Source organism: Scomber scombrus, chromosome 3 (assembly GCF_963691925.1).
Source record: "Scomber scombrus chromosome 3, fScoSco1.1, whole genome shotgun sequence".
Taxonomy (NCBI): domain Eukaryota; kingdom Metazoa; phylum Chordata; class Actinopteri; order Scombriformes; family Scombridae; genus Scomber; species Scomber scombrus.
The window spans coordinates 16,481,527-16,495,720 of record NC_084972.1 but is presented as its reverse complement, the minus strand read 5'-3'; the positions used below and the strand labels follow the sequence as shown (position 1 = coordinate 16,495,720).

Here is a 14,194-nt window from a genome sequence, read left to right as displayed (position 1 = left end):
TAAGATGGGATGCAGGGTAACATTCACAGCCTGTCTGCAGGCAACTGGACCGTGAGAGAAAATGTATTTCTTTGTGTGTGTGTGTTAGTGTGTGTGTGTGTCAGAGAGAGAGAGAGAGGGAGAGAGAGAGAGAGAGAGAGAGAGAGAGAGAGAGAGAGAGAGAGAGAGAGAGAGAGAGAGAGAGAGAGAGAGAGAGAGAGAGAGAGAGAGAGTTGGGGAAAGGGAAAGCATTCGTAGTTGGTGGCAGTTGGATGGGAGTGGGGGTTTATAGGATATTATGAACTATTGACAGGTCTACTAATGAGTCCTTTTACATTAAACCAAAATATTTTAGGATACCGTTAAAATATTAAAGAAAACATACATACATTTAGGACAATATAATATCCATATAATATATATTATTTCTGGTAAGTGAGAGACAAGGAATATATTATAAACAGTAGAGCTGTCACAGCTGTTGCACAACCTCTGTCAAGTCATAAGATCCCATCACTACAGGCCTTAAATGTACATAAACTAATTTTCTGAGTTGCAAGCATAAAAAGTACATTTGAGATATAATGAGAAAATGCGTGTCCCTTAATATGTTTCTGTTAGTTTAACATCACTATGAGTATGATGTTGATGATGCTGTATATATTAATTTTATGAGGTATTGTTTTATTATATTTTGATGATGCCTTTTAAACATCTGGCCACCAACAACAGATGAAAATGATCTGATAATAAACTATTACATGAAAAATTAAACAAATAAAAATGTTACAAGAGAGATTCAGAACTGTAGCAGCTGTAGAGATCTTATTGTTTACCATATTCTCAGTGTTACATTGATCATTTTTTTAAAGATAAACTATAAATATGTGAATTTAACAATTTAAAATTAGGATCCCAAATCTTAACATTGGTGAGTCTTTAAAATCCTCGTGTAAACTCACAAACTTATTTTTAGGAGTACACAGAGCTATTATGCACATAAGGAGGTTATTTTCTCAAGACGGAGCCACAAGAATGATCTCATCTTGATTTTGTGTCTGTGCTGTGTAGTGTATGTTTGTGCATCTTGTTAGTGGGAGTGTGCCTCTGCAAGATCCTGATGACTGGGATGGCTCTGGGGGTGACTCTGTTTATAGAGGAATTCCTGCCTTCTTGCACCTATTGAATGTCGAGTCTTTTACAGCCTCTTTGGAACTCAGTTTGTAAATACAAATACTGCAACACAAAAGGGGTGTAAGCAGGAAAACGGTCCACAAGAGTAAAGGAGCCACATACTTGAAGCATCTGCTGCATTTCTATCTCTGCAAACATTGCAGTATATGCATGTTGATCGGTAAGGTTGAGATGGGAATGAGCATGGACAGTTTGAGAGGGAAAAAAATGTTACTCTAACGGGAAAAAAAGCAGGTATTATCACAGAGGATGGCCAAGAGCTCCTCCAAAGCATTAAAAAAGATCTGTTAATCTGTGAAAAAGTGGTTCATATGTTCAGAAACTGTGCATAATGTCACACTGCATATGTGTTTTTTACTCATGTTCTGGGTGTAGACGTGCATGTCTATGTGTTGCTGTGTGGGAGTCCACGAGCAAGGGAATGAGATGAGCTAAGGAGATGCACAGATTGTGTGTGTTTGTGTGTGTTTGTGTGTGTGTGTGTGTGTGTGTATGTGTGTGTATGTGTGTGCGTGTGTGTGTGTGTGTGTGTGTATCAGGGGGTGGGTGCATTAGTCTGTGTCAGACAGCAAAGAGTGCCGCAGTTATCTAGGAATCTGAGCCAAAGCAACCTCACAAACAGAGAGAGAGCAGGAGAAAGAAGAGGACTGGGAGTGAGATGAACTGAGGGGGGAAAAAAGAAGAAGAGGATGAGAGAAGCGCACAGAGCAAAAAACAAGACAGACAAGGACAACAATAGAAAAATCTAAACAAAAAGGAAGGGTCAGCAAACACTTACGACCTGAAGAAGCACTTACTGAAATGTGAAAGAAAGCAAAGTGGAAGTTTACAGAGACTCATCAACAACAACAGGACAAACAACTTACAGCGCAGAGGAAGGACCACTGCTGGACCTCTGCTCAAGAGTAAAAGACAGGTCGGCTTTTGACTTAAAAAATACATCTGTCCATTTTCCCATGATTCCACTCGGTTCTCTTGGTATGCTTCTTCTGCTGTCACTGTATGTGGGAGTGTTGCTCTCCTCAGAGGCATCTCCAGCTTGCACACATCCTCCTTGCAGGGACAGTCTGGTGGCTGCACCCATCCCGCCTGGGACTGGAGTGGGAGCAGGCACCGGGGCCTGTGAGGGTCAAACTGGGACAACAACCTGCAGAGTGAGGGTTTCACTTCCAGCCATCTCAGATGCTCCTCGGAAGGTGGAGAACAGGCATGATAACCCCCAGGTTCAGCCTAAGGTGAGTGACAGGTTATACAGACTGTACTTTTCCTAAAAAGATTTCTTGTTTCCATCTTACAAATTTTAAAATGTTATTCTGAGGAAAGCCAGATAATGCAACTTTTAATGATATTTCTCTGTCAAGTAACAATCATATGGCTCAGAAACACTTCATGAAGGTGAAGATGACCCTGAATGAAGACCCTGTCTCTTCATTCACGTGTGCCAGGGAGACTGAGCAGCGTACTATCAGGAGCAGGCCAGCCTGCCCTTTCTCATGGGACAATTGTCACACTAAACTTGGCACCACCTAACAGCCATGGAGCAATGACAGTCAGCAATCAAAGGAGAAGGGATAAAATTAGGTCTGCTTTAAAAATGTCCTCATCATATGGTTGTGCTGAGCTCATGCAGCAACAGGTGTGTGAGGGGCACGATTACAACGGCTGACATAAGTGTAAAAGACAGATTGACACAAAACATGTCAGTGAGCTTTGTGAGAGTTTTGTTTGTGGATGCATGATAAAGCACATGCAAAGCTTCATTTTCTGATACTTAAAAACACAGAACCATTTTATTTCAAGCTTAGAGATATGAAATATTATTGAAGGATAAAGAGGATTTAGAAGTGTTTAACCATGAGTTGATTGCTGATGTAATTTCTGATTTGTGTTACTATTAAAGAGTACCTGTGGGCAATGTCATTGCAGGCCGGAGGTGTCAAAGAGCGTCTAGTTCAGCTGCAGCGCTGCATGCACTCTCTCCAGGAAACAGGTGGCCCCTGGAGTCACGGGGCCCAGGAGAGCAACTCTCTAGGGGCCATCCTGGCTCTAATGGCAGCTGTGCTGACAGAGTGTGACCTCCACTGTCACAGCCAGGCCCTTGGGGCAATGGCCAAACGACTGGGTGAGTAGTACACATTTATATCCCCCACCTCTGCAACACACAGACAAATGTGCGCACACACAAATGCACAAATGCCAGCACAGTCACTCCCCCACACATAGTAAACAGAACCTCAATGAGGCCTGCTAAGTGTCGGTCATAGGTGAGTGCATAGGAATTTAACTGTGCAGAGAAGGATGAGAAAAACTGTGTACGTGCACACAAAGACACACACAATGTATGGCTACTGATGTGAAGAATCCTTACAGAGTTATCGTGCAATTTGGAACCCCTCTGTGCAGTACACAAAGACAAAGCCTCTATTTTCAGCCCCTGACGACAGTGATGTGTTTTACTGATAACATAATCTTTCTCTGGGATGACAGAGAGTGTAGCCGTGGGAAGAGAGGGGGAGAAAGACCTGCTGCTTTTCCTGAGGAGCATCACACAAAATCCTCCCACAGGTGAGGAAATTAAAGGACAGGTTCATTTTTTTCAAATCTGTCTTAAAACATTACTCACAAGCCCAAGGCATTAAAAAATGTATTGGTCCCTGTAATAAATCATCTTGTCTATAACACAGATCCCTTTCTAATCCACAATCTTTGTTCATTGTAAAAATCGATTCCAAAGTTAAAGGTTATATTAGCTTCAGCAGTCTTCCAAAGTTCATCTTTTTTTCCCCCAACAATGTCTTTATTGATTTTAACAACTTAAAGCATACATAATTACATACATATTCACACACACACACACACACACACACACACACACACACACACACACACACACACACACACACACACACACACACACACACACACACACACACACACACACATACAGAGTTATGTATATATCTATACACGTACACATAAGAATACAGGACAGACAAACAAAATCTTCAGTACAAAACCGAAGATTTAACCACATCCTCCACCCACACACACAATCCCCTTTTGCATTTGAACCGTTACCAGTACCGGTACCAGTACCCGCTGTTCGGTATCGGTACTCAACTGTATTTCATTTCGGCACTTTACTCTAAATCTGTAACTCCTGAAGTATCAACCCAAAAAGTCCCCAAATTCTTAATTTAAATATTTTTGCCTATATATTTTGAACATTTTAAAAACTATTTAAACGTATGAAAATATGAACACTTAAAAATAGACTATAATTATCAAACACAATTATACACAGTACAATGTGTAGTGAAATTTTAATGGTACCTGTCCAGCAAAGATAAAGATAACTTTAACACACACAAAAAATGTAAAATAAAGATATTATTATAAATATCAAGGGTGCAATTATTAGAGAGAAAATGTGAGAAAAATATATACAGTGTAAATATGATACACACACACACACACACACACACACACACACACACACACATGTGTTTCTGTTGTTAGCACTGTTTTCCCACAATGTATCTGTGTAGTTTTAGCGCTATTATAGCGTTACAAATGGTGACACCATGACTGTTTAGTAGGCGTAATGATATTCATGAGATTTCTCGACAAATGTCACTGCTGGTTGCCGGCGGTATTGCACCCATGAGCATGGACTAAAAATAATTTTTGCACACAGGACACAACATCCCATTCTGGCATGTGCCCAGCGCGTACGTTCCGCTCCAGAATGATGAGTCTGAATGTACCAAAATTTGGCACCGTTAGATTTGACGTGAATCAATACTCGGTAGTACCGACATAGACATTTTGGAAGAGCACTACTTAATTTGACTGCTGAAACCTTATAATAGGTTTGGCTGAGCTGTCATGCATTAAACAGCGGTTGTAGATTTTGTCTCAATTACTTATTTCATTTCTAAATTGCATTCGAAGTAGATCTCTCTACAACTAGTGTGGACAGGATGAACAATTACAGATCCATAACACATTCAATGTACATATGGGCATGTGATTATAGTTAAGACAAACCTGAAAAATGTTAACCTGTCCTTAAAGTATAATTGAATTCAAATGCTACAATGATATTTGGATGAATTAGTTGAATAAAAATGTACTGTGGTTCTCAGTTGCCCCCTTGGAAAGGTTGCATCCTCAGGACTGTGCAGAGATTTACAAGCTCGGGATCAAAGAGAATGGCATCTACACCATCCAGCCTGACCTGCACAGACCAGCGCTGGAGGTATTTCAGATCAACCACACTCATAAAACACACAAACGGACCCCCACTCCACTCTTCTTCTTTTAGAGATGTGTATGCTATCTGTGGATCAGTGAAATCTAGGCTTTATAATATCAAAGTCTTTGTCTTGGCGCAGGCTAAATGTGACATGGAGACGGCGGGTGGTGGGTGGACAGTGATCCAGAATCGTCAGGACGGCTCGCTGGACTTCAACAGGACATGGCAGGAATACCGGGAAGGCTTTGGTAGTCCGCAGGGAGAACACTGGCTGGGAAATGCTGCATTGTGTGCGCTCACCTCCACTGGCCAACACCAACTACGCATTGAGCTGGAGGACTGGCACCACCAGAAGCGCCACGCCACCTATAACAACTTCAAAGTAGCCTCAGAGGCACAGAGGTGAAGCATATGACACAGGTGCAAACGCACAATTTCTGCATTAGATGACTGGAGGTAGCTCTAGTTTAAACAAAAGAGAGAATGGTTGTGTCAGGAAGGTCATTATGGCAAAATCTGCATTCAGTTCACCCTCAATCATAGTTTGAAAAATGCTGTTCATCTCTCCAGTAGAGACTTGAAATTGATGGCAAGGATGGTCCAGAAACCTTTCTAGAAGCTAAAACCTCTAGGATCTTAAGATGGTTTATCCTTAGATCTGACCCATTTACTCCTCTATGGCTTCCTCTGTTTATGGAATTATGCTTTGTGAATTTACCAGGTGGATTAAATGAGTATAAAACACTATTCACTCAGCCTTTACCATATAGTCCACACATAAAGACTCATAATCTTCACAGATGTTCTCTCTCTGGCTTCCAGGTATCGTCTGACAGCTCGGGAGTACTCTGGTGATGCAGGAAATGCCTTGAGCTACAGCAAACGCTACAACCATGATGGCAGATCCTTCAGCACTTCTGACCGAGACAATGACCGTTACGCAGCTGGAAACTGTGGTCAGTACTATGGTGCAGGCTGGTGGTTTGATGCCTGCCTGGCAGCTAACCTGAATGGACAGTATTACCGTGGGCGTTACAGTGGGGTGACTAACGGTATCTACTGGGGTACATGGTACATCCTGACTGACGGACGAACTGGAGAGCGCTACTCTTTCAAGAGAGTAGAGATGAAGACAAGACCCCGGAACATTGTTGGGCCATCCTAAAGACAAAGATGATAGGTCTCACTGGAAAATGTGCTGCATGGTAGACGACTGTAATAATCAAGTTAGTCACAGATGAAAAACCTGTTTGCATTGACAATCACTTGCTAGATGTTTTAGACACTGTCTGGACATCACTATTCACAGCAGCTTTCATGTCACTTATCATGCAGATGGCAGCTAATAGGATAAAAGAAAAAATGCACAAAAAATTATGTTTAAACATTCACTAGCAGACAGTTTAAAGCTACACTCCATAGTACATTTTTGTTTTGTTCATTGCCTCTTTCTGTAAAAACAAATACATTTATACTGTTTCTCCATAACACTGAAACAAAAAAATACACCAATATTGCAAATACTGCTTGTTGAACTTTCTTGTTGAAAAAACCCCCAAAGAAATACACCAATATTGCAAATACTGCTTGTTGAACTTTTTTGTTGAAAAAAAAAACAAAAATCCAAATTGTTGTGGTACTTTAATTAATTACCAGGATAGAATAGTGATTTTCCAAGCATGCATGGACTAAGTCTTTGCATGTATCCCTTCCTGTCTAAGCTCCTTGACCCATTAAAACATGTACTGTCTGCAAGAGCCCACATGTATTTTAGATCAAGTAACATCATGAGACAATATACAGTATGTTTAGCTTGCTGAGGTTAAGAGGTCGGGGTGACCCTGCAGACGTGACTCTAACAGTTGTAATAATGTCATTCATATAGCAGAAAGATGGTAAGGATTTTAAAAAACCTTTTCTGACTACTCACAGGCTCCTGTGTTCTACCTGCAACTGTGTTCAAATAGAGTCAAAGCGTTTGACACTCAATAGAGAGAAGCCCAGTTTTGGAGAAGCCATTTTTCTCACCTCCTGACCGCCTGACACACTGATGCCAACCATTGGGAGCTTTATCCTGCCATCATACCCCAGACCATCTACAGCCCAGAACTATCATGCCAAACACACACACACACACACACACACACACACACACACACACACACACACACACACACACACACACACACACACACACACACACACACACACACACACACACACACACTCACCTGCTTTTAGGACTTGGCGTCAGGCAGGCGGCTCCCTCTCTGGCTGTGCTTCACAGAGGCTTTTCTGGGAGTTTAGAGTTGGTGTGTGAGTGCTCAGTTTGGCCGTGCGCGTATGATGATCAGTGAGTATGTGTGTGTGTGTGTGTGTTTGAATGGCTGCACCTATTTTAGCAGCGTTCACAATGAGCTGTCAGTCTCTCCAACAAGCAGGGTGTCTATTATTAACTGGTAAGGGGGCTGAAGGCCTGAGGGGCTCAACAGACTCTAAACACAGAGACACACTGCAGGCAAACTCTCGACCAGCCACGGTATTTCACATACACCACTTAAACACACACTGTACATGACATGCCTGTATTCATGTGCGCACACACACGCACACACACACACACACACACACACACACACACACACACACACACAAGAGACTCAGTGGTCCTCTGAGTAGATCGGGAGGTGCATGATGTGCTTGACTTCATAAAGAGACTTCTATTGAAGACAGTTTGATCATGCCGCCTTAATTATTGGTGTGCACCATCAGGCTTCTTTTCCCCTTTTCTCTGTCTTACACATATGCTAACACACACACACACAAACACACACACACACACACACACACACACACACACACACACACACACACACACACACACACACACACACACACACACACAGCAGATAGTTAGTACGTAATCAAGATTAATCACCCATATAAGCCATTATACATATCAGCTTTCTCATTTGATTTTGTCAGTGTGACTGCTCTTTGTGTGTGTGTGTGTGTGTGTGTGTGTGTGTGTGTGTGTGAGGCTCCATGTTCTGCCCCCTGGTGGCTCAAGATCTTACTGGAGACTCAGAGAAAAGGCTTATTTTGGCTCAAGGTAAAAGGTAAAAGCAGGTCAAATCTTGACTGGATCAATCTAAAATGAGTTTGATGTTGTCCTGTTGAGCCTAACTAAACTTCTGTTTGAAAAATAGTTACAAAATGTGCTGAATGACAATGAACCTCTTAAATACTGCACAATCACTAAAAAAGACTTACTTCATGTCATCACTGATATGAAAATAAATCACTCGTAACTCCTCTGTCGTTTTAAGTCATCCACACTAAAGTCTTTTTCTTTCATTCACTCCGTCTTTCTATAATCATATCCTAGAAGTTTTTAATCCTCTCCTCCTTTTTTATTCTGCCCCTGTACAGTCATATTAAATATCAATCAGTCCTCCTTATTTTCTCCTCTCCTCCTCTCTGCATCCATCAGTCTTGTTGACAAGGGAGGAACAGAGGCCCAGGGTTGTGTCACCACAGTATCCTGGCACAGTGTCTGGAGTGGGTGATAGTGGCAGTGCTGCAGGGTGTGAGGGGTACCGGCATACTCTGCTGCCCCACAGCCGGAAGCCCAGGCTGGGCAGCGGTTAGCCAGCACATCCCTCTGCGAAGCTCTGCGCTCCTCTAAGGGAAATTCCCCTGTGACCCATGTTATTCATTTCTGTGTGCCACAAAGGAAACATCAGATTGAAAACAGATGCCAACCTCATTTTTATACAATACTGTTGACCCTTATATTGTATGCTGGTAACATCCTATATACCCCCAGGGGCAAACAGTTTTTGTAGGAGTATCGCTTAAAGCACAGGCCAGTTTGAAGAGACAGGTTGGTCAGAACAAATCAACAGATTTTATGATCAAAAACCAAATGCCCACATGGCTTCTTTAAGAAACATTATTTTAGTTTCTTGGTCAAATCATGTATCTATCCAGGTGATAACCACCCATCAATCCATATCCATTACTTTACGTTTTGGTTAACTTCATTGATCATCTACTGATTAAGTTTCACTAAGTGTAAATACTGACAATGTCATGTGTAAAAGTCGAGTCTGACTTCACTAAACACTTCAGATTATCTCTTTAGCAAACATGGAGTTCCAGTGCTTTCAACGATTTAGTTCAGTTACAGACTGGATCTGTGAAGACCAAGAACACACCAGAGAGTAAATACACGATAGGACAGGATATTTCATATAGGGCAATACCTTTTCCAGTTTTACAGGTGAGCTGTAAGAGGCCCAGCTTTTGTCATCATGGCTGCTTAGCCTGTAGAAGCCAGTCTATGTCTGTTGAACAGCAGGTGGCAATGTTGCTTAGCAAAGAGTAAATCAGGAGAGTGATTAGCCTCCCTGAGACTTTCACATGAGAAACTCCGCTGCAAACACAGACAGAAAAACTCTGTGTATAGGAATGCCAGAACAATAGATATTGTGCTCTGCATGAAAATAAACAATCAAAGACCATAACTGGGTCAAACACAATGTGTTTGTGTGAAAGCTGATGGGTGAGATGGTAAATGATGTCATATGTGAATGAATTATAGAAATGTGTTGCAGTAAAATTCTTCTTTCTTTCAATGGCTCTGATGTCTGAGACTGATAAGTGTATTTCTCATAACGTCATATCACAGAGCCAGAGACAGAACACTGGCTTATTTCATATTTTTTGTCAGTGAACCTCAAATTAAAAATCAGATAGTAGCGCCTACTTTCAACACTGGGGGCGCCATACTTGAGGTTGAAGGTCAAAGGACAGAACCGGCCTGCAATGAGAGCAGTTTGAAAAATTTAAATTATGTGTATGTAACTTGACACCACTGTTTTAATGTGAGATATTAAGAATATCAATCCAGCAGTGTGCCTGAGGCAGAAAAGGATTTCATGATGTGACTACATGACAGAAACAGGAGGTGATGAAGTTAGCTGCCCGCAGTGGAAGGAACTTTTCAGTCTTTAATCTGCTCTCAGAGTGATAAGGGTGTGCATGTGGGCTGTCAAGGGTGAGGAAGGGGAGGAAGCAGGAGCGGGCGAGGTTTCAAAGGTGTGTGTGTACAACAGGCCGTTAGAGGCTCCCCTCCCTGACCACAGGGCCACTGACAGACAGTATATGTGCCTGCTTATGATACTGGTCCTGCAGAAAAACAGAGCAAGACAGCGTTCCGTTTGAAACCGGAATTCACCAGAACAAGTGTATCCTGATGTGGTGAGTAGCTGGGGTGAGGAGGGGGGAGAGGAGGGAGAACACAGAAGGCGCCATGTGGCAGGCCTCACTCCATCTCTTGTCATTTCTGTGTCTGCACAAGAAGTGTAGGTCAGACGGTTTTGTAGGGGAGGGGTTGGAGGCACTAGAGACTCTGTGTGTTATTCTGGATCACTGAAAATATTTTAAGAAACTAAAATATTTATGATTATCAACACATATGTGCAGCATCTTTGTCTTGTTTGCTTGATTCGTATATCAAAATTTTCCCTGTGGTTGTAGATAATAGCTGCCACACACCCATGTGACACTGCAGAGATAATGCTGGATTACATGAATGATCAGTGCTTTGATATTGGGCTCATTGGAATTCAGTAAAAACAAAATAATCAGATCACAACAGTACACTGTGAGACCTCACCCATGACTGTGAACGACAATCCAGATAGTCTGAAAGTGCAGATAACATTAAAGGCCAGTTTCCAGTGTCTGTACTCTGGCTGGATTGCCCCACATCTTTTCCTTTGCTTGCATAAGCCTTAAAATTCTGTCAAATGTTGTCAAAGCTTTGAAGTTTTCACACCGTCATGTGATACTCGTCAGAGCAGAACACTTCCTGGTACAACACCTTTTCCCCTTATTGGCATTTCCTTGCAGATTTAATTAATTAAATTCAAATGATGTTCTGCACATTTTTACACACTGACGTCATTCATGATTTATGTGACTATATGCTTCCCTGTTTTGTTAAAAGCTCAAAAAGTTGGATCAATTTAGCCTGCTAGTGACTACTGGTAAAGGATTTATTACCTTAAAGATTCTTTAAAGCAATTATAATCATATGTTTATATTAACAAAAGATCACATGACTAAGGTGCTGCTTATAGTGATGACCACACAGATTTATCACAGCCTTAAGCTCCATGAAGCTATCTTCTTCTTCTATCACATTGTTTTGGTTTCACCATCTACAACTTTAATGTTCTGGGTAATTCTCACCGCCCTCATCAGCACCATCTTCAACAGAAGCAAACAGCTTTTTTCTGCAAAAGCAACAAAAACCCCACTGTACACCAGCTGCACCAAAGAGCACACAGTGAAAGTTAGGGAGTTAGGGGGTCAGTGCAGCATTTTGCAGCTAAAGAAACAGATATTTTTCTCATGAAACAGTGGAGACCAAAAACAAAGCTGAAAGGAGAGTGAATATTGGACTTAACTTTGCCTAGCGGCCAGAAACACAACTCCAAATGAATGCTAATGTTTCCATGTATCTCCTGGATGTGTAAATAGCTAACTATTTGTTCACATGTTTGTTATATATCAGTCTTGCTCACCAACTTGTTTCAACTGGCCCTAAAAGGTTAAAAAAAAAAAAAAATGTGTTCACTGTTGAGCAAGCAGATCAAAGCTGTTCAACCATGTAGCTGTTCATGACATATCATTATGTAAAGATTCATTCATGTGTCAGTTTAAAGGTTTTTTTAAATTGAATTTGTCCCTATTCAAAAATAACTGTATTATTAATTTTAATTTCTATCAAACAACAATGTAAACGTGTGCCCACAACAGTAACATGTGATGATGCTCAATAAGCAGTTTTTCCTCCTCAGTTTACTTGTGGTTGCTGTTTCCATTACATTCAACCAAAATGTCACAATAATATGATAATAAGAAGAGGGAGAAAATCGCAGGAGGGAAGGTGTAGAGATTTAAAATGATGATCAGGCAGACTCTGTTTCTCAAATCAAAGGATTATCTAATCTGATAATACCTACTGACACAAACACACATGAAAGGAAAGCAGCAGGAGGTCAGAAGCAGCTCATCATAATCCACGTAAAATACCACCAAAACATTTCACAATCAATAAACCAACAAACATGCACGCTGTGTACGCATTTGTGTGTGTGTGTGTGTGTGTGTGTGTGTGTGTGTGTGTGTGTGTGTGTGTGTGTGTGTGTGTGTGTGTGTGTGTGTGTGTGTGTGTGCTACAGTATGAAGGATGTGGTAAAGCAGCCTAATGGTCAGTTGTGTTTCTTTCGTGCACCTGCAGAGCTGTGGCAGAGTGACAAAACAGACGCACACACATCTTGTAACTGCAGTCTCATGACTACAGTATCCTCGCTTTGAACAAATACAGGGCGCAGTGAATTCCTTCAAATGCTGTGAGATTATGTTTTGTGTATGTGTGAGTGAGTGTGTGCATGTGTGTGTGTGTGTGTGTGTGTGTGTGTGTGTGTGTGTGTGTGTGTGTGTGTGTGTGTGTGTGTGTGTGTGTGTGTGTGTGTGTGTGTGTGTGTGACAGGCAGAATGGGTTAGCTCTGAGAATCAGCTTAAGCAAAGTAGCAGACATTTCGTCACAGGAGGAGGAAAGTCGGGGGATTTAGAGACTCACAATCACTATGGATCAGAGACAGATTGAACACAAAAACATGAAACAATGCTTGCATGAATGCGCACACGCACACATAGACATACACTGATGTGCATGCGTAAACAAAAATACAACGTTTAGATAATGTAAAGGTTGGACATCACTTATTTGCTTTAGTTGCTGGTGGAGTTCAAGCTAGGTGGTGTTTCCTGAATGCAACATGGAATAAAATAGTCTGACAGAAAACATATAGAAAAGCAGGGGACGATGTTTGTCTTTCTGAGCTCATTTTCATGTCATGTTTTCCATTTTCATCCTGTTTAAAGAGTTAAAAGATCATAAATTGTATATCAAAATCACTACATCACTATCTATTATTTTACCATGCCACTGTGTTTTTATGGAACTTGGATGTACTTTGTCAACTTTTATGGTGATTAGTTTCCACTCATTCATGGTGTGAATGAGCAGACAATAGAAACATGCTTGTACTGTATAATCCATCACAGTGAAAATCATTGCAATCACCGCTTTACTTTTGGTCAGAGCTACATTTGTGCTGTGAGGTCACTTTTTCAAATCAATCTGTGCTTAAAGGACAGGTTCACAATTTTTCAACTCTGTCCTAAAACAACAGTCAAATTCCCAGTTGAACCCTCATTCCTCCTCCATCATAACGCTTTTTCAATGTAAGTGATAGGGGACAAAATCCACAGTCCTCCTTCTGTCCAAAATTGCATTTAAAAGTTTATTTGAAGCTAATATGAGGCTTCCGTTGGCCAAATGAGTCAAGTCAGTTCAATCTTTCAGAGTTAGTTATTTTATTGCCAGATTCCCTCTTTTTGATACAAGGCTCCCACTGCTGCTATACAGGAAGACTATCTGCCATTCTCTCTCTCTTTTTTCTAAAAAAAAAAAGAAGAAAAAAGACACTAACTGTGAACTTTATTTTACTAACTCAGACTGCTGAGGTTTATATTGTCTTTGGATTCACTTTTAAATACATGTTTTGCATGTAAAGGGGACTGTGGCTACAGGGAAAGCTAACAACTGGGCCTCAAACTCTGACTGTGGTTGACCGTACTGCAAAAGATGTAAGAAATATCTACAGGATTAACACCTAAATA

The 14,194-nt window shown here is 41.2% G+C and overlaps 1 protein-coding gene across 1 annotated transcript; it reads left to right on the top strand.

Moving 5' to 3' along the window:
• Positions 1 to 2,129: 2,129 nt before the first annotated feature.
• Positions 2,130 to 6,596, top strand: si:ch211-157b11.8 (fibroleukin). The gene is made up of 6 exons (XM_062443171.1): positions 2,130 to 2,408; positions 3,100 to 3,295; positions 3,661 to 3,738; positions 5,322 to 5,434; positions 5,571 to 5,833; positions 6,254 to 6,596. Exons 1-6 carry the CDS (start codon positions 2,130 to 2,132, stop codon positions 6,594 to 6,596), a joined length of 1,272 nt encoding a protein of 423 aa, XP_062299155.1.
• Positions 6,597 to 14,194: the final 7,598 nt, after the last annotated feature.